Source organism: Dermacentor variabilis, unplaced genomic scaffold, assembly GCF_050947875.1.
Source record: "Dermacentor variabilis isolate Ectoservices unplaced genomic scaffold, ASM5094787v1 scaffold_13, whole genome shotgun sequence".
In the NCBI taxonomy this organism is placed as follows: domain Eukaryota; kingdom Metazoa; phylum Arthropoda; class Arachnida; order Ixodida; family Ixodidae; genus Dermacentor; species Dermacentor variabilis.
Window position 1 is genome coordinate 17,619,101 of NW_027460291.1, and position 21,425 is coordinate 17,640,525.

The 21,425-nt window shown below is 44.1% G+C and overlaps 1 protein-coding gene across 2 annotated transcripts in view; it reads right to left on the bottom strand.

Moving 5' to 3' along the window:
* NC2beta (negative cofactor 2beta) overlaps window positions 1-21,425 on the bottom strand; it is a 68,072-nt gene that overhangs the window by 18,057 nt on the left and 28,590 nt on the right. Inside the window, exon 4 of one of the 2 annotated variants that reach the window (XM_075677545.1) lies at window positions 20,424-20,879. The exons of the other annotated variant lie outside the window; for it this stretch is intronic. Coding sequence (XP_075533660.1) covers window positions 20,629-20,879 — 251 coding nt within the window. The 3' untranslated portion in view covers window positions 20,424-20,628. Of the gene's footprint in view, window positions 1-20,423; window positions 20,880-21,425 lie in introns of those variants that run through there. 2 annotated transcript variants of the gene reach the window in all.

The window sequence follows — 21,425 nt, forward strand, 5'->3', positions numbered from 1 at the left end:
CTATGTTCAATTCCATCAGCCATGTCTTGCACCATGAACAGACTGTGTTAAGGCAAGATTGGAGAACGGCTACGTCATTATCACAAGTTATCTTCTGAAGATTACACAATCACCTGCAAAAAGGTGAATATTTGCAAAAAGGTGAATACTGTGTAGCGACAGGCACGTGAAGCTAGTCGTATCAGAGCAAAGGATGGCGTTCTTGGCGCACCTTCATGCCCCATCGGTGAGGTGAAGTCAAAATTTTAGTAAAGAAATTTTATCAAACTGACTCAGTCTCATAATGTCTATTGGAGAGAAAAGATGTCATCCGCAGTCAACGAAAGCAACTGCTTTTCATAAATTTGCGAGACCTTAGGAGTGGAAAGAAAGTTGCAGTCTTAAATGCCGCTTCCCGTCATTCTAAGCTTTCTGCCGACCACACTGCGTTTTGGCCGGAGGCAGTGGAACCCATATGGTATGCATGCATAAAACACGCCAGAACTTCAAATGCATGGTCAATGCAGGCTTCACACAACCAAAAAGAATTGTTATTAAAAATTTTATGCTGAATCAAAAACCAAGACTGCATGTGCCGTTGCTGTTGTGTGTGCCCAAGCAGTGATGCCCTTCAAAGGATGCTAGGGAGAACACCATCCATAAATGCAGATAAGATCGACTACCTGCATGTTCAGCATTAGACCAGTTGCAGGCTTGAAGTAATAAGCTTAAAGGGCCCCTCACCAGGCCCCACAGCGAATTTTGGTTATACGCTGTAAGTTGTGTGTCATCTAGGAAGCATTCTGCCGATCAAATTTTTAAAATCGGCTCATTAATAGCCGAGATAGAAATATTTCAGTGCCGTGAACCGTTGATTTCAGGAGGTGAGCTTCACTGCCAAGCGAAACACTTTTTCCACTCGCCCCGTCTAGCCTCTGCAAGCGGAATTCTTTCCCCGAGTTCTCCCATACCGGACCTCCAGGATCGTGTGACGCATACATCACGGGCCCCACCTTCATCTTTTTTTTTTCTCGTTTTTTTTTGCGGAGCGGCGCACTTCCGCCGACGGCGTCACGCTGAGAGCTGTTGCGATTGTCTCGTTCCGTGCAGCGCACTATTTTGCGCGCTTGGAGTGTAGGCTTGGAGTGTCACCTGACACCAGCAAAAGATGCTAAGAGTGAGTGGGGCTATACTAAGCTGAAAGCATATTTAGCGCCAGCAAACAAGGACGGAAGGGAGACGACAACACAATGCGCTAACTTCAACAACTTGATTTTCAGGAAGTACACCTATATGAACCATGCACAGTGGCGCCACCTTATCCAAATCTTACCCATCCAAAGAAGCCGTCTCCTCATCTAACAGGTCGATTGAAGGGGCACTAACACACGTGTCTCTATTCCGCCAGATAGCCTGCACTTCAATGATCTCTTGCACATCTTTTTCTTTGTGCTTCGCAAGAACCCGGCAGGATTCATACACCGGCGCACAGCCGCATTCTTGACAGTGGGTAGACAGATGACCGTATTGCTTATTTTTCACAGTTTGGCAATCGTCATTAATCGGTCATTAAGACATATTCCTGTCTGTCCTATGTATTTTTTCCCACAGGACAGCGGAAGCTCATATACAACACTCTCTACGCATCCCACTGGTGCTTTTCGATGATTCGTAGAGCACCCGGCAACTGGCTTAGGGTACGGGTCTGTCAATCGACATATTTTTGCCAGCTCTTCTGGTGCGGAAAAGACCACTTTTGTGTCCACCCGGCTAGCCATTTTCTTAAGTTTATGTGCCGTTCTATGCAGGTAGGGCTCTACCGCTAGCTTCCTTCTACGTTCCGTCCCTTGATTTGCCGTGTCCTGAATTGTGTTATCTGACCTGCACCTTTTTAGCAGCCCCTCGACGACCGAAACTTGCACCGATTCCGGAAACCCTGCTGCCGATAACCTTCCCGATTGATTCATAAGGCTCGTACAGATCTTGTGGTGGCAAGACTTCTTTAGAGCATTTCCAAAGCATAAGTTGGCAATGCTCCTCTTGACGAGCTTAGAGTGGGCTGACCTATACGATAACAGGGGCTTATTAGCTCTAGGTTTATACTCCCAACACGTGTGCCGTTCCATGAACTCGAGCTGAATATCTAGGAAGCGCAGCACGTTATTGGAGGGCTCTTCAATCGTGAGAGTAAGTGGGCTAAGGCCTGCAGAAAATACTTCGTAAAGCTTGCCTACTGTAAAACGTGCGTCTGGTTCAAAAAGAACGAGATAGTCGTCAACGTATCTGACAACTTTAACCACCTTGTGCTCCGACAAGGTACGGGACAGGTTTCTGTTATGGTGAGCTAGAAAAATGTCACTTAGTATAGGGGCCAAACATGAACCGATGCAAACCCCTTGCTTTTGAATGAATATTTGCCAAACTGTGAAAAATAAGCAATACGGTCATCTGTCTACCCACTGTCAAGAATGCGGCTGTGCGCCGGTGTATGAATCCTGCCGGGTTCTTGCGAAGCACAAAGAAAAAGATGTGCGAGAGATCATTGAAGCGCAGGCTATCTGGCGGAATAGAGACACGTGTGTTAGTGCCCCTTCAATCGACCTGTTAGATAAGGAGACTGCTTTTTTGGATGGGTAAGATTTGGATAAGGTGGCGCCACTGTGCATGGTTTATATAGGTGTACTTCCTGAAAATCAAGTTGTTTAAGTTAGCGCATTGTGTTGTCGTCTCCCTTCCGTCCTTGTTTGCTGGCGCTAAATATGCTTTCAATTTACCAACACGCCCAACAAATGGCAAGGCAGGGCTATACTAATCTAGGTACAACCAAAATGGGAAGGCCCGCAAAGCTTGAACAAAGACACTCCCTCACCAGAACAGGAATTGGCCTCCCTGGTGCAGTATTCGGCCACTCTCTCCCAAGTGACATATTCAATTAACCCACGGCCCTCAGTCCCCAGCAGGTGCGGAGTACCTGACCAAGGTAGCGGTCAGACCTATAATGCAGCAGAGGGTGCGAAGAATCTCTGGGTCCGCACAGGCCACCAATGGAAACTGAACCAGTCAACCTTTAATTGCCAAACTCTGTCAAGTGAGGCCAGCTTAGCAGGACTCTTTCAGGAACTGTCAGACATTGTTTGGGATATCATCGGCCTTAGTGACATTAGAACTGGTGAGGCTTATACATTGCTGAATAACGGCCATGTCCTCTGCTATAGAGGCCTGCCAAATAAGAAGCAATAAGGGGTAGGATTCCTAATCGATAAGGATATAGCGGGCAATATTGGCGAATTCTACAGCATTAATGAAAGGGTAGCTGTAGTCATTATCAAACTTAATAAGAGGCGTAGATTAAAGGTAGTACAAGCCTGTGCTCCAACATCCAGTCACAATGATGAGGAAGTAGATCAGTTTTATGAAGATGTTGAATTAGTGATGAGAAAAGTGCAAACTCAGTATACTGTAGTAATGGGTGACTAATGCAAAAGTGGGGGAAAAGCAGGCTGGTGGACAAGAAATTGGTAAGTACAGCGTCGATTCTAGGAATGCCAGAGGAAAGATGCTGGTAGAATTCGCAGAAAGGAATAAGCTTCGAATAATGAACACCTTTTTCAGGAAGCGTAGCAACAGAAAGTGGACCTGGAAAAGCCCTAATGGTGAAATAAATGAAAAGTTACTTCATACTCTCTGCTGATTTCAGCATAGCGCAGAATGTAGGAGTGATAGGTAGGGTAAAGTGTAGTTATCATAGGTTAGTGAGGGCTAGGATTCACCTCAATTTGAAGAGAGAAAAACTGGTCAAGAAGAAACAGGTCAGCCAACAGGCAGTAAGAGTAAAAGCAGGCAAGTTCAGGCTGGTACTTGCAAACAAATATGCAGCCTTAGAATCGAGAGATGAAGATGATATAGAGCTAATAAATGAAACCGTAACTTGGCTGGCTTCAGAAGCAACAACTGAAGTGGGAGGCAAGGCACCAAGGCAACCAGCAGGCAAGCTCTCCCAAGTAACAAAGGAGCTAATAAAGAAATGACAAAGAATGAACGTGTCTAACTCAAGAGATAAGATAAAATTTATGGAACTGTCAAAACTAATCAACAAGGAGAAAATAAGGAATATTCGAAACTATACTGTGAGGAAGACTGAAGAAGCCGTAAAAAAATGTACGCAGCCTGAAACCAGCGAGAAAGAAACTTGGCACAGGACAAACCAAGATGTATGCACTGATAAGTGGGGTAATATCAGCAATCTCGAAGATATAGTAGAAGAAGCAGAAGAATTCTATACTGAACTGTGCAGTACCCAGAGGAGTCAGGATACCTCCATTAGAAATAGTAATAAACAGGATACATGCACTCCTCCTATAATTAGCTATGAGGTCAGAAGAGCCTTGCAAGATATGCAACGAGGAAAAGTGGCAGGAGAAGATGGAATAACAGTCGATTTAATCAAAGATGGAGAAGACATAATACTTGGAAAACTGGCGGCTTTTTTTACGAAGTGTCTATAGAGTGCAAGGTTCTCATAAAACTGGAAGAATCCTAAAATTATACTAATCCAAAAAATGGGAGACGTTAAAGAATTGAAAACTTACAGGCCCATTAGCTTACTCCCAATTTTATACAAAATATTTACCAAAATAATCTCCAATAGAATAAGCGCAACACTGGACTTTAGTCAACCAAGGGAACAGGATGGCTTCAGGAAGGGATACTCTACAATAGATCACATCCATGTCATTAATCAGGTTATCGAGAAATCCGCAGAGTACAATAAGCCTCTCTATATGTGTTTCATAGATAACAAAAAGGCTTTTGACTCAGTAGAGATACCAGCAGTCATAGAGACATTACGCAATCAAGTAGTACGGAACGCTTACGTAAACACCTTGGAAAATATTTACAGAGGTTCTACAGCTACCTTAATTCTACACAAGAAAAGCAGGAAGATACCTATAAAGAAAGGAGTCAGACAGGTAGACACAATCTCTCCAATGCTATTCACTGTGTGCTTGGAAGAAATATTCAAGCTATTAAACTGGGAAGGCATAAGAGTAAGGACAAATACTGAGGCAGACACAAGCAAAAATCACAGAGCATGGTCCCGCCGCTGCAACATGGTAGAATATGACATAGTTTCCGTGTCTGCGTGCGTGACTGCACGACGCGAGAACAAGAAGACGAAACGGATGTATATCTCTCTTGCTGCAATGCGAAATAAAACAAAAACATGCAGGCATTCGGTTTGTGTTTTATTATTTCTCTAAACTTTAATTCATTTATTCAAGCAACATATTGCGTAAATAACAGATGTTGCCATGAATAACTCTCGAAGTCACTGTCACCACGAGCGACGTCACAATGCAAACACGAGTACGTCATCCTCTGGCTTGGAGCACGGCAGCAGCGAGAAGGGAAAAACGACGTTTAGTTCGAAATCACAGTTCTTTCTGCGGCACATAGCCACGTAATACTTTGCAGACACAATCGTTATCATGCAACATATGCTCTGTGCTTGTCAGTTCAAAATGGCCAGACCTGGTGAGAGGCCCTTTAAGGTGGAAGGGCACACAAATTCTTTTTTAATCAGAAGCCACAATTGAAAAAAGAAAAAAAAAGACAGCATGTTTTAACTTATGCGACTATTTAAAGTGCAAAAAATGGTTCATTTTATTTTCTGGCAGGTCATTTTTGTCATAACATTTGTTAGAAGTGCTAGTCGGACTAGCAATGATAACTAATCAATTGCTGAATTGAGTAGAACTCTAGCATTTATGTATGTTTATGGACATATGCAATGAACTAGGATAAATGCAATGTGGTAAATAGTAACACTTTCCCTACCATGGGGAAAATAGACGTGTTTGTAGGTTGTGCCAGATATTTTTTTCTGTGGGAACTACTGTACTCAATATTTCATGTAATACATAAACAAAGCAGAACGAATACACTTTTTATACATATAAGCTTTATTAAAGAGATGTACGTCATAAAAAAAAGATAAATTGCCAGAATCAAGATTGCGGGTGAAAGCTGAACAAAGTTTGTAAAGACATGCTTGTATCTACTAAGAAAAACGTGCAACAAAAATTGATATACAAAATCTATTGCCAGCTAATAGGCACTGTCTGAAAAAAATTTTTTTTTTTCACTGAACACATATTCCACCACAAAAATTTAGCTGCAAGCACTACAGCTGGGTGTGCCGGGCTGCGGCTGCCAGTGTTCTGGGCGGTGTTTCGTGCAAGTCTGACGAAAAGGCAACATCCTCAGACTAACTGCTGCTCAATCCATAGATAAATGAGCCACAGACGCAGCGGAATCACAAGATCTGTGATCTTTTGATGCGTGCGTGCCACTCTTGGAGGTGGTCATTCTTGCTTTCTGCTTTGACAATCTCAAAACTTTGGACTGCGTTCAAAAATCACTGCCTGGAGGGAAAAAAGTGTGCTTAGAAAACAAAAATAGAGTTCTCCTTCACGTCCAATAGTGCAGTGTGTCTGTGAGTGGTGTGGAAGGTCTCAAAAGCGGCGTTTCAAACCATCAAACCATTGGGCTAATGATGCCCAATGGGCACAGCAGGGAAACGGTTAAAGGACGTAATGCACGAAAAACTTAAAAAAAAAGAATCACATTGAAACAAAATTTATTTGCAAAATGAGCTGTCAATTCAAAAATATTGCATTGATTTCATTTGTCTAGTTTCATTGCACACATTACTATGTGAGGCATGAGTGTGCAAACTGATTTCAAAATATTCATTCAGAAAGAAGTGTTATCATGCATAAGATGAAGAGGAGCAATATCTTGTTTTGAGAAAAACAAACAGTTTCAAACCATGTGAAAATGTCAAAACACAGAGCCCATAGATGCCTTGTGGCCATTTTTAAGTACTTAAACAACGCACAACTAAGGACAAAAATACCTGCTACAGTGGAATCTCGATGATACGAATCTCACGAGGTCACGAAAAATATTCGTATTGGGCGAAATTCGTATCATCAAAACAATTAAAACTAGCTAAATTAAAGAGTCAGAGGTAACTCACTCAGGCACACGTACGTAAAAAGCATTCATTTCTTGAACAAAAAGTCTCTAATGTTCTTCTGCCTTTTTCTTTGTCAGGTAACTTAGCAGACTTTGTTCCAATAAATAAAAACGCGTGCACGTGTCGTCGCTGATTTCATCTGCGGCCACAGCACGCCTCAGAACTTCGAGCGCGTGCAGCGTTTCAGCCGCCGCCGGTGAACCTTCGCCGTCGCAACACAAAGAACGCGGTCCCGAAGCACAGCAGCTACTCCGTCCGATGGCACGCGGAAAAGGAGGAAATGCACAAAAGCAACAAAAGTGCCACCGCTTCAAACTCTTCGCGCCCAGTCACGGCCTCCGCGCTGTCCCGACGCCGCGTCCGCGCCTCCGCACCAAAAGAGAAAGGGAGAAATCGCGTAACTGTGCGCTGTTCTCTTTAATGGCTCATGCTCGCGGTCGCGTGCATTGCAGATTTCTGCAATGCTTCTGAGGGGTGTCACGGATAACTACAGCTGTCAAGAGGCTAATGTGGCGACGACCAGACAGCTCCAAAGGGCTTTGTGCACATTCGACGCGGTAGGGTGAAAACGAGTTTCTCCTGTAGCCTTTCCTCTCTGACTGGCACCTGTCATCTACATACACATTCTGAACCCTCGGCCGGGCAGAAAGTTGCATAGCCCAAGTGCACATTTGAGTGACGATCTAAGTACACGGGTGTTTTCGCATTTGGCCTTCATCGAAATGTGGCTGCCGTGGCCGGGATTCGATCCAGCGACCTCGTGCTTAGCAGCCAAACCCCATAGCTACTAAGCAACCATGGCGAGTGCGAAATAGATTTAGAATGTCACACGCATAGCGGTCGCCCATTAATCGATGCAGATGTACCAATAGGATGCAAAATCCAATGCTAAGATATATGTAATGAAACCAATGAGCTACATGCTTAGCTGACTGCACGAGCTTGTTCATTCAGCATGGCTTTCCCTTCCCAACTGCCATGAAATGAGTGCGACTTCAAATCATCGTTAGCTGGTCCGCATATACACAAACGCATATAACACTTTTATAAAACATTCGTAATGCATAGGGTGCAAAACGAGAACAAGGTGAAAGCATGAGCCAACGTTTCGACAAGTGGACTTGTCGATGTGACTTGTGCCTTGAAGAAGACAAGTTCACTTGTCGAAACGTTGGCTCATGATTTCACCTTGTCCTCATTTTGCTCGTCTTGAATTTCCATCTGCTGACTTCCCCCTGTTTTCCCTTGTAATGCAATGTATAGCATAAAACAGTTCTTATTTTTGTGTGGCCTAGGCTACATTTGTGCCACCAAACATACCCACACTCCAAAGACGCTGTGATTGCTTAGGCTTGGATTGTAGGGCTAAGAGTTAGTGAGTGCATGTCTATGGCTGTGTGGTTGCGACTGGACACACACATCCTGCTAAATTTGGCAACTTGATTCGAAATTAGTGCTTTGGCACAGGTTGGTGCAGTGCTTCCATCCCTGATACTAACCCTATGCACATCGAAGTGGCAGCTTTCACCTTGTACCACATTCGACCTCAGTCCCCATAAATATAAATCAATTCAATTCAATTCAAGTTTATTTGCATCTATACATGTACGGATGACAGGAGTACAGACAAAAAGCCAAATGAATTCGGCTTGACAGGGTCTGTACCCCCTACAAAAATGGCACTGTGCACAATAAAGAGAAGACAAACATACAATAATGGATAAACGAGAAAAAAAAAAGTGAACATTAGTGAACATTGCATAACAGAAATGCATATGGGTAGAAAAATCAACCATAGAATGCTGCAAGAAATTGTATTACAGAAAGCGAATAGTATGAAATGACACAAATAATTCAGCCTTGAAATTCACATCTATAAATAATAAGTTATTGACAAGCAGAGAAAATTGGTTAAGCATTCATGGCGTCAGCGTATACCAGAGCAAAACAAAAAAAGAGAAAAAGAAGGAATACACAATGAGCCTATTAAAAGGAGATAGGCGTCTATTGAGTTTCAAAATGAGTTTAACAAAGATGGCAGTGTGTGGCGTAACATTTGTTGACCGTAGTTAGTGCGCGCTTTAGGAACGTACCATGTTTCTCTGTGACGTGTGTTGTAAATGTTAGAATTCATTGTCAATAGAGATAAATGCTCGAAAAAATCTAAGAAGATATCCCGGGATCCTAGCCATATAATATAGCCTCGTTGTAAAATACACGAGATTGCTCATTATATGCACCAACCTTTCATCTTTTTATCCAGAAATTGTAATTTGGGTAAATTTTGTTTGAGGTGAAAAAAGAAATTTTGAAGTCAACAATCAATCTCACCGGTAGGCACTCCAAACTGTGCCTTATGTTGAATTCCAATGGCGGAGTCGGAGCAGCTGACTCCGCGAGCGAGCACTCTACTCTGGCGTAGAGCGACGCCTCCAAATCCGCGAGTGGAACACAACCTGCGCCGCCGAAGCAAGGCAGAAGCAGAACTATCGCCGTGTTACCCAGGATGCCTTGCATGTTGTCATTTCCTTCTGCTGTTTGCTCCCAGCACCACCACACCAGTCGCTTGTCTCTTCAGCGCCGTTCACCTGTTGTTTTTTCAAAAGTGCAGAATGGATATCTCGCCAAGCGTGCAGCAGCTTTTGCTTCCTCGCAAGTCGTGGCCGGTGGCGCCTCCCAGCAGACAAACGTGGTAAAGGAAATACGTCACACAGAGTTCCAGTCCACTCCGCCGAATTTGGCGGAGCATCTTTTTCTGCTCCACGGAGTGACTCCCGCTCTGAATCCACTCCGACTCTCTCATTGGAACACCTTACTTTCGCCCTCACTCTGTCATTGGAACGAATTTTCTCCAAAACGAGCAGAAAAACTTGCTCAGACTCCGCCATTGGAATTCAATATTAGTGTTGGGTAGAGTCTTCGTTATGTCAATCCCCTTATTTTGAAGTTCCTTTAGCAAGGTAGCAAGCTGATATCGTAGCATCTGCTTTCCATAATTCATACGGCAACGACTGACAGTCCAGCGTTCAGTTGTGGGCAGCCTACCTAACTTCATTAATTTAGTCTTGCAAGGGTTTCGATGTGTTGTTTATCTTTTTTTTTCATTTATTGCGTAGGAGTAGAATACTTTGATATCATAAAGTGAAACCACACTACACTGTGCACTTTCTTGAACAGTTCTGCCACATAGGACAGATAAGGCATTTTACACACTATATGCAAATTACATGAAGAATTAGCAGAATAAAAGTCATGTTTTCGGCCGTTGTGGTCATCCAGACATCTGCGCCGTAACTAATGGAGGAGAAAAATGAGTTGTACAATGTTGACTGACATGTGAAAATCTCTGCAGTAACGCCACATAAAACAATTTGTTGATGAGAATGATGGCATGAGCATCCATGAGCAATGCTCACATCAGGCAATGAGAAATTGTGTCAATTCCATCGTTAATTGGTTGCACCTGGCTGCCCGATATGTCCACCAATTTGCCGTTGTGCAACATGGTGAAACAAGAAACCAGCTCAATTGCAACCGGGTCTAGGAAAATGGTGTCGGGATAGCAAAATTTATTAAAAGTAGTGCAATAATTCAACGACGAATTACACAAAGAAAGAAATGTATCATTATAGGCACTAGCGAGGTCAGAACCTCCTAAGTGTCACCCCATGGCCGCCACCACTAATGGCACGTTTGACAGTTTTATTTCAAAATGGATATGTTTATATACAGCCCTTCCCAGATACATCAAACACGAAGGCGATTGCTAAATAGTACATAGTTCAATATATCGATAATTTTAAAATATGTCTATCTGAAGCTTATCCAAGATCTCTGCATGTCTCTGGACCGCTTCCCAAGAGCAAAAAACGGGAACTTGCCCATTTCTTCAAGTCCAACATTGCAAGTCGCTCACACTGCAGAATGGTCTTCCCAATGCTAACCCTGTCCGATCACCTGGATGCGAGACCGCAGTGCAACTTGCTCACATCAAAGTGCTTGTTGTGCGCTTTTACTTAAAATAAGGTAGAAATGGATGAACAAAAAACAAACTGAAACAAACTAGCCTGTATGGATATGTACCATGCCACCATGAGCGCACTTGTATTGCGAATAGCACGTGAACATGCCTGGCTGCGCATGCGTTAAATTATGTCATTTAAACAGCTGATCTTCATACGTGGGCAACGAGCCAGGTAGATTGCCCTGTCGAGTTTTGGAACCAACTTCCTGTTGGAACCAGTCATCCTCGCTTCTCAACCACCATAAAATGTCCCGGATGTCACTGAGCACTCAAAGAACTTGCAGCCAGTAAATCCCTTCATTCTCAGCCCTTCCTTTCCAGCCCCTGTATTGGCAACTGCCGACACAATGCAGACGCCGTTAGATTTGAAAGTGGCTTTCAAACTGTGTCAATAGCGGCCAAAGTTTCAGTTTGGCCAACAGTAGTGTCGTTTTTACTCAGCGATGCAGCCATTTCACTAACATGGTGGAAGCTGTAAAGGATGAAGAGCATGGACTATATTGAGATGGATGGGCAATCTTTTGGTAACTAGCAAAACTTGGTGAAAAAAATAATCTGGATGTGTGTGCGGTAGTGAAAGCATGTGTCGGATGAAGCTGCTGCCAAGCTCGGAAGGAAGCCGCAAGGCTAATATGAATTTACAAGGTTTTCCTCTAGTGTTGGCAGTCACCGACGCAGGGGCCGGAGGGGCTGAGAACAAAGGCACGTAATGGCCACGAGGCATCAGAGCACTGAGTGGCAGGCAAGAGGCATGCATACTTTTAGGGCTGCCAGTCTGAAACAGCCAGTCTGGTGTGAGCTCTGTTGCTGAGGGTTTGCCTGACAGTGCTACTGAGCATGCGCATCACTTGTAACATTTCATCCACAAATGTTGTGGAAAGAGAAAAATACTCAATACTATTTCGTAAAAAGCCAACCCTTTCAGCTTTGGTACAGAACGCTTGTCATGAATAAAAAAACATATCAGAAACAGGGAGCATAGTTGAATCTAAGCGAAACGTCTGATAACACCCGTGGGAATGCCAAGGGACTGGAGACAAGCTAGAGGTGCATGAGGGATTGTGGCGAGAACACACTTTTGTGCTGTTTACTAATGTTTGAGGTCTGTCAAATTAAAGCCCCTCCATCCACGCGTCAACACCGCTCTTGCTAAGTAGCGCCAACCATTGTTGTGTGCCACTGTTCCCCGATTCGTCGCTCATACCAGTTCCACTTCCAGGGTTTCCGTTTCCGGTCATTCCACTTCTGGAATTTCCGGTTCGTGAATTTTCGCTTGTGCGCTCGCACCTCTATGCAAAAGTGACGTCGCTTCTGCCTAAATGAGAAGCTGGGACTACGCAAGTTCCGCTTGATGCCAGAAGCCGAGGGAGTGAGCGAGAAAGGAGGAGGGTAGGTTGGCGGTACTTAACCTGGTCGGCGAAAACGTGTATGGAGGGGCTTTATGTCGAATAAGCGCAAGCTTTTAAACTCTGCTTTAGATACTTGCAATGCACGCATCCTCGTATTAAAAGAAACCTGGCTTTGGCCAGTGATAATGGATTAGGAACTTTCTTCAGTAACTAGTTTTTGTCTATCGTGATCGAGGAATGCGTATTGGCAGTGATGTACCGTATTTACTCGCATAATGATCGCACTCGCGTAATGATCGCACCCCTGAATTTTGTCGTCAAAATTCAATTTTTTCTTGTGTAATGATCGCACCTTGAAATTGTCGCAGTGATATGTCGTGTGCCAAGTCTAGCTAATGATGATCGCGCTTACCATCTGCCGAATGCTATGCAAACGACTCTTGAAGACATACCAAGCAGTCTGCACGCACCAAACATTCTTAAGCAGATGCCCCATTTCCTTCCTTTCATTACTTCCCACGCTTCCATGAAAAAAAAAAAGAAAACTACAACCAAACTTACCTTCGCTTTATTATTTGCAGGCTTCACAATGGTTTTGGTCAAAACCAACAACAGAAAAGGCACCTTTCGATTCTTCTCATCTGCACTCGTGGGCACGCAACAAATCGCGAGCGGCAACGATAGCAGCCACGTTTACACTGATACGTTAGAAGTATACCCTATTCATACGCAGACGCTTGTAACACGGCTAAGATATTCGCCCACCCTTAGTGGAAACGTGCCGTATTAGGAGAGTAGTGAAGACAAATGCCGCAGTTTCTGCAGCATGCCTGCCATGCGTTTCTATGTCACTGGCAGCTAAGCGCGTCCATCTGTTTCTCTCCCATCAAAGTGGACATGGCTACATTATTGCTGCAAACTTGCTGATATTAATGATATTATTCATTACTGATACGGGAGAAACCGTTTCAATGCACGTAATGTACTCACAAGAAGAATAACAATCGTGTTTGGCTTGCTCGGCCGGCCGCCATCTTTGTTTTGGTGTCCCGCACTACATGCAGGGGCAGCCGCCTATTTGTTGACCTGTTGTCATCCCGCAGCAAATGCGAGATGAAAAAAAAATTTTTTTTTCCGGCAAACTTAACTTGCGTATGATTGCACCCCTGAATTTGCATCAATTTTTTTTTACAAAAAAAGTGCGATCATTATGCGAGTAAATACGGTACTTTGACTACATATTACCTTGACAACTCTCCTTTGGAAATAGCATCCACGTACAGATATCTCAGCGTCATCCTATTGCCAAAACTTGCATGGAAGGCTCACACTGAAACCATAATCGGTAGCGCCAACAAAACACTTGGTTAGCTTTGCTGGAACTTTTCACATGCTCCTCAGCCTCTTCAACTATTGCTTTAAGGAACACTAATCCGTTCAAAGCAGGAGTACGGTGCTTCAGTTTGGGACCCGCTTCCCGACAATCTAATTCGCTCACTTGAAATGGTCCAAAATAACTCTATGCGTTTTATCATGTCCAACTATGCTCGAACTGCAAGTGTCACCGATATAAAATCTAGCCTTCCAACTTCCATCACTCGCACCTCATCACAAGAGCATTTGCTGGTTCTTTGTTCATCACACAGCATCGTTCACTACACGGTGAATTCATCTTCCCCCCCCCCCCCCCCAGCATGCCTCATCACGCATTGATCATAGACACAAAGTCACAATACCTTTTTGCAGGACTTTCACTGCGTACAACTCATTCTTTTCAAGGACTTGTGAAGAGTTGAACCACCTTCCTGCATTCACTGCAGGTATAAAAGACTACAAACTTTTCAAGAAGACCTTAACTAACAGTAACTAATAGGTAGATTTTCACTTTATTGGTTCTTTATCACTGGATTTACATTATTTGCAGAAGTATTTCTTGGTTTTTCAATATTGGGTGTATTTCTTGCTTTGATGTATTTTATTGCCTTATGATTTATTTGTTTTGTGATGTAACCACTCCCCCATGTAATGCTTCAGCACTGAGGCATACCTGCCGACCTGGCGAGATCGAAAATCGGGAGACTTCTTATTCGCACCAAACAGGGGGGGGGGGGGGGGTCGTTCAAACTTCCAGGCAGTGTTTGGCGAGTACTTTTGCAGGGACTCTGCAGTACCAGACTTTGCTCACTTCAAAAAATTTTCGGAGTAGATTTGCTCAAAACATGGTCCAGACTGACGGCCCTTCACTAGCAACAGGTGGTGGAGGGTTGTATTGCACATCGATGAGCGGAATTCAGTCCTAGTTTTTCGCGCCATGCTAAAAATACTCTCACACACTGCGTAGATATGCGGTACCACGAGTAAATCCAGCATCACCTTAGCAACTCGGTGAAACATGTTTTCTATCAGCGTTTTTCATTTTCCCAACCATAGACCACTGCACATCCCACCTTTCTTCATTCAGAATGTCCTCTGGAAGATTGTACGCCTTTAGAGTGGCAAGCTCAGCTTCGAGAGCATCTAAAGCGTCTTCAGGAGGTTCTCTGGAATTTTGGGGCAGCAGCTGAGGGAAACTGAATAAAAAACGAAGGCTCGAAAGCGATGCCTGTGAAATAAATTTCAAGTTGGCCACCTCCACCTTCTTCAGAGTTGGGTCCACATCCATAACGCTTCGCTTGACGCATTTTGGAAACATTTTCCGTAGAAGAGGCCCAACGTGGCTGCTGACACTAAGGGGTAGGTTGTGTTCGGCAAGGAATCCCGTAAACAGGCACTCCACACGTATGACACTTGGTTAATTAGAGTTTAATGGTGCAAAAGCGACTAAGGCCATGCTGCACTAAAGCCCCTCCATACACGTTTCCGCCGACCAGGTTAAGTACCGCCAACCTGCCCTCCTCCTCCACGCTCCCCTCCCACTCACCCCCTTAGCTTCCGGCGGCAAGCGGAACTTACGTAGCTGCAGCTTCCTGTTCCGAGTGGAAGTGACACTTTGTTTTTTAGCGTTGTTTACTTTCGCGCCGCTGGAGAGGCTTTAATTGCACGAGTTGCGGTTGAAACTGTGAATACGATTCCATCCAAGAACCACTGCCTACTATAACCAGCGATCTGCTCGTGTTCGCTGCTTCGCGTCAACCTGCGACGGGTTGTGGCACGAGCGACAACGTACCGTATTTACACGATTGTAAGTCGACCCCCCCATATCGCTTGACCGAAAAAAAAAAAAAAACCCCGAGGGCGCATTTGATAACGAAAATTTATTAGTAGCTGACATGGTCACTGGACTACTCGTCTTCACTAGTGCTGCCATCGTCATCGTTGCTGCGGTCCCACAGCGCATCGTGGTCCAGCGAAATTTCAAATTTTGCAAACGACCGCACCAGGACATCTTGCAGAACAGCAGCCCACGCCAAATGCACCCAACCACACGCAGGGAGGCTCTTTTGACAGGTCCGGTTGGCGTAATTTCGCAGTCTTCTGCCGCCAGCCACTCGTACTCACGGCAGAGCAGAACCTTAAAATGAAGGCGAAGGTCCGGGCTTGTTTCATGACCACGTCACACTTCAGTGGCAGGGACCGATCACGCATTTCAGCGACGCTGCCGCAAGCTTAGCCTACAGCTCCGGAAAGCGTCCAGACTTCGGCACGTGGGAAATTTCTCACTTGCCGCCACAGGGTGAAAATTTCGCTTCGCTGCAGTCGCCACTCTCGCACCACCCGTTTAGAAACATCGAAATTGCGGCCCGCAGCGCAGCGATTTGTTTCTTCAGCGTAAAGGATGGCAGCCCTCTTGAACGCTGCTGTGAACGAGTGCCGAAAGATTAGTGGGCCTGCAGCACTCATGACTGGGGAAGCATAGAAGTAGCACGTAGCCGGCAGTCAAGTGGAGCGCGTCAAAAAGTTGGTCAAACCAATGCCAATGCCTTTAAGGCCTTTAAACAGAGAAAGAGAAACCCGCGAACGGTGTCTGCTCTTCCATGAACTACCGATACTCCCCGCAAGCGCCGCCGTTCTAAGGGTGCCGCCGCAAATGGGAACAGCGGCGCTTCCATCAACTATAGACACCCCCCATGAGCATTGCATGCACTGTAAGACTCAAAAATGTTGAAAACCCCTTCCGAAAAGCAAACAAACACGCGGGATAGCGAAAAGATACGGGTAGGACCATAGAGCAAACATAATATTGTAACTACGTTGTAGCTCTCGTTTGTATCGCTTTTTTTTGGCGGGGCCATGTTTTGGTTTCGATTGTAAGTCGACCCCCCAACTTCAGACTTTCAAATTTTAAAAAAGGGGCAGACTTACAATCGTGTAAATACGGTACAGTGGAATGTAGTGCCTGGGCGCTTGGAGACCGCTGCCGTTTTTTGTGCATTTGAACAGCGACCGCGAACTACTACTTCAGCGGAATACAACAGCTTGTCCCCTTTGCATTCTTCTTATGGTGACTGCCACAGCTCTGCTAAGCACGCGCGGGCGTCTCACCATCGTCTAACAGCAGTCAAAGCGGAAATTCCCACAGCGCAACTCCAGGAAGCGGAAACGCCGGAACCGGAAATACCGGAACTGGATTTGGTGTGAGGGGAAAAGGCGGCGCACAACAAAGGTTGTCGCTACTTAAGAAAGCGGCGGTGGCGCGTAGATGCAGGGGCTTTATGCTGCACCAGTGACAGGACAGTATAAGATCCAATGTTACTGCAGCAGCAGCTGTGTTACCTTAAAGTCGATGTAGATAACTGGTTTCATCTAAAAACTCAAACAAGTTAGTGAATGGCACTAGTGGATTGTCGCCCAATATTAAGGCAGGGTGCAAAGGTACATGTAAGTGATACAAATTTTTGAAATGTTTCCGCCTCTGTGTTTCAGTGTGTGGAAGACATTTCTCGCATGTTGGTGGGTTTTCGTTTCGAAGTAAAAAATTGTGTGTTAGATGCGTGTGTTCAATTCGAAGTCGACATAACATTACCTCATAGAACCGTTCTTGGTGAATGCACAATTTCCACTCACGAAGCAGGGGTTTAGTCATATGTAACTTGTTATTTACGCACGAGTTCCATTCTTGTTGCCATTTTGATGCTAGGGCCTTACGAACCGCTCGGATACTGTCTTTGTATGGAAGTGTTATGTGTGTTATGCTTTTGTGCGCTGCCATGGACTCACTTCTATCTGCAGCTTCATTCCCTGCTATCCCAACATGGCTTGGAACCCAGCAGAATCGTATGGTTCTTTCGTATTTCTTGTTAAATACTATTTAAGATATCGCCAAGCAGGGGTTCAGACACAGAGTTTAAGTTTAGGGCTTTTAGGGCATGTAACGAGTCAGTATAAATAATAGCATTCTTCTGCTAGTCAGAAGTAATTTTCTTAACTGCCATCCAAATCGCATAAACTTCGGCGGTAAACACCGAAGAAAAATTATTTATCCGAATGCTATTTTCCCAATTTTTCGTTAGGATCCCAACACCTACGTGTTCTTGTGTTTTAGAACTGTCAGTGTAGAATTCAGTGTAATTTTTATATTTTTCTTGAATAGCTCGGAACTCTTGTATTATGTGTTCTTGTGGAATGTCTTTTTTCTTTACATGTGTTAACGTCCAGTCACATAGTTGTGTAAAATTGCACCACGGGGGCAATCTTGGTGGCCTTTCAGCAACCTGCAGGGCTTCAGGAGGAACTTAGGGAGGGCTTCAGGAGGCTAGTTGTTCGTGTCGTAAGATGAGTGGCCGAATCATGTTTGGTTTATTTGTGTAGTGTACTCGCGATTTGCACTGTGTTATGATGTGGTAGCATATATGTTGTGGTGATGACCGAATTCTTAATACATAGCAAAGTGCAAGTTGTGCTCTGCGGTGCTGTAATGAAGGCTCATTAGAGTCAACGTATAAACTTTGCACAGGCGATGTATTGTAGGCACCACTTGCGTATGACACTGTCGTCGCAGTTGTTCCGGAGAAAGTTCACTATCATGTCTTGCTGCTCAGCGGTGCGAACATAGCTCTGATGCTTCGCCGTAGAAACGTGCAGTTTGAAGTCCTTTTCCACCGTGAGGCACGCTGACATCGCATCCACACGTTGTACAAAATGCAAAATGTTCTCCTTGATGTCAAAAAGCACGGAAATTCAGAAGTGTAAGATTGCAAAAACTTCTGCAAATACCTTTTCTTGGGCTTTGATAGTGCCACGGCATCAAGCACACGAGGTTTCTAACTTTACATGGTGCACCGCACACACGGCCTAGCCAACACTAATCATACACACAAACAGCAGTAACAATGCACCATGGATGAAGGCATGCATGAAATGCAAACTTTGAAATGCAAGAGCTACATTGGCGCTGGCTTTGGCGGGCTTACTAGGCACCATAGTCAGCTGCTTAGTCGATGATACCGATGGCGCTAGTGCAGCAGTTGTTGATGCTGACGATTACGATGTCGCTGCAGACAAAAACCATTATTGCGTGAACATAGACAACTTTACGGGAGATATAAGACAGTGATCGTACAATCGGAAAGTTCAGTCAAAAATCGGGAGTCTCCCAGGCGAATCGGGAGGGTTGGCAGGTATGCACTGAGGGTACAATAAATGAGATGAAAAATAGAAGCAATGACAACTGGTTCCAACAGGAGACAGTTCCGAAACCTGACACAATGTTCGTCTAGCTCGCTGACCACATATGACAATTGGTGCCATTTAAGCGGCGTTTTGTTCATATTATACAGACACGTGGTCGGGCACGGGCACATGTACACGCAATTTGCAGAACAAGTGCCGTGATGGCGGCATGACATGTATCCCTACAGTAGTTTGCAGTCGTGGCGGGTCCATTTCTACTGCATCTTGAATGAAAACGGCCAATGAGCACTTTCAGCGTGTGCAAAGTGCACTGTGGTCTTGCGTCCAGATGATGCGGGCTTTTCACATGCCATCAGTACATTGAAGAACATTCCGTAGCGTTAAGTAAACTTTTGTGCGTTCGACCTGTAGAAGCAAATCGGTAAGTTCCCGCTTTTCATGAACTCGGGAGGCTGTCTAAGACATGCAGACATCTCGCACAAGCTTCAGATACACATATTTTATATTTCGAATTATCGATATATTGAACTATGTCATAATCCCCAGCAAGATCGCTATATCTGGGATCAATTGCAGCACATATATTGTTTTACTTACCCTAAGCACAGACATTTTGTTGGATACATAACATCTTATGCAATGATTTATCTTTAAACACAGTGGACAAGCAGCAGCAAACTGCTGATTGTCCACTGTATTGACGAGCAATGTTTTCAGATCAGTAACTTTATAGCGAATTTGCTGTTGTGGACTTCACATGCTTCAGGAACATTTACTTCCCTTCAGGAACATGTACTTCCACAAGGGAAGTAGGCACTTCCCTTGCACCCTTTCCAGAAGACTTGCAACGGAAGGTTCGGAGATCAATGAGCGAAGCTTTCGCAACAGAAATTATTTTTCATAATTATTTACGCAACATTCGTAAATTCATAAAACGAGCCTTAATTCATAATTTTATGACAGATTCTGGAGAGTTGGCAAGTATACAGTTTACAGAACCACGGTATCTGTTTATGGTGCAAAGACAAATTTCGAACTTCATGCTTAAATTTTTGTTTAAACTTACCTAGTTTCGACAAATGTAAAAAATTCCAGGCACAAATAAAACTTACTCTCTTAAATTCAACAACTTTAATTCAGTAGAAAGATCGGCATTTAGGCGAGTTGGTACTGGTTTAACATCTTGAAGGGGCAGCGCAATATGACGAAGGCAGGAACACACAGTGCCTGCTGTCACATTGCGCTGCCCCTTCAAGATATTGAACTTTAATTCAAATCAGTGCAGCGGTTGTCACCCAACTGTAGTGATCCATGTTTGTGTGACACCACATACTTAACCAAGTTTAGGCACTCTTTACATTCTCAATATGTAATCACTAAATGATGTCCTCAGCTACTTTCGAATGTAGTGCAATTCTAGTTTATTAATAAACTAACAAGTGCTCAGTGGATAATGTCAAAATTTTATTAACTCTTTCCATACTGCGCCCACTTGGCACTGTTACCGCACTAATGATGGTTCGAAACGACGTTTTCGAGACCTTCCACTCACAGACACCCTGCGCCATAGGACGTGAAGGAGAACTATATTTTTGTTTTCTATGCAGTTCGATTTTTTACAGCCAGGCAGTAATTTTTCAACACACTTCGAAGCTTCGCGATCGTCAACGTAAAAAGCAAAAATGGCCGCCTCCGGGAGTGGCGCATGCGCTTCGAAAGATCGCAGATCTCGCAATTCTGCTGAATCTGTGGCTCATTTTATTCGTGGATTGAGCAGCAGCGTGTCTGAGGATGCTGCCTTTTCGTCGGACTTTGACCAAGAGCAACGACGATGCAAGCCAGCCTGGAACACCGGCAGCTGCAGCCCGGCAGACTGAACTGTAGTGCTTGCACTTAGATTTTTGCAGTAGAATGTCTGCGAAACAAAAATTTGTTTATTTTTTCGGAGATAGTGACCATTAGATGCAATACATATTGTATATCGCAATTTTTGTTAGTTTTTTTCTTAGTAGGTACAAGCGTGTCTTTCCAAACTTTGTTCAATTTTATCCCACAATCTTGATTCTGGCAATTTATACCTTTTTTATGACATACATCTCGTTAATAAAACCTTTCTGTGAAAAGTGCATTCACTCTGCTTTTTATGTATTACATAAAATATTGAGTACAGTAGTTTTTTTTAAAAAAAAGAAAGAAAAATCTGGCATAACCTACAAAAAAAACACCTATTTCCCCCCATGGTAGGGAACGAGTTAAAATATTAGGAGCTAATATGGGAAATATGAAATGTGGTTTTGCCGCCTGTATTTTGTTGTTGCATCTATTTTGGCTCTTGAAGATTTTGTCCACAGTATTCCAAAAGTGATAAATTGCAAATCCAGTGCACCCCCCCCCCCCCCCGAGGGTTACACATCACGTTGAGGCGCATGTACGTCCATGTGGTCCCGGCCATACGTATACA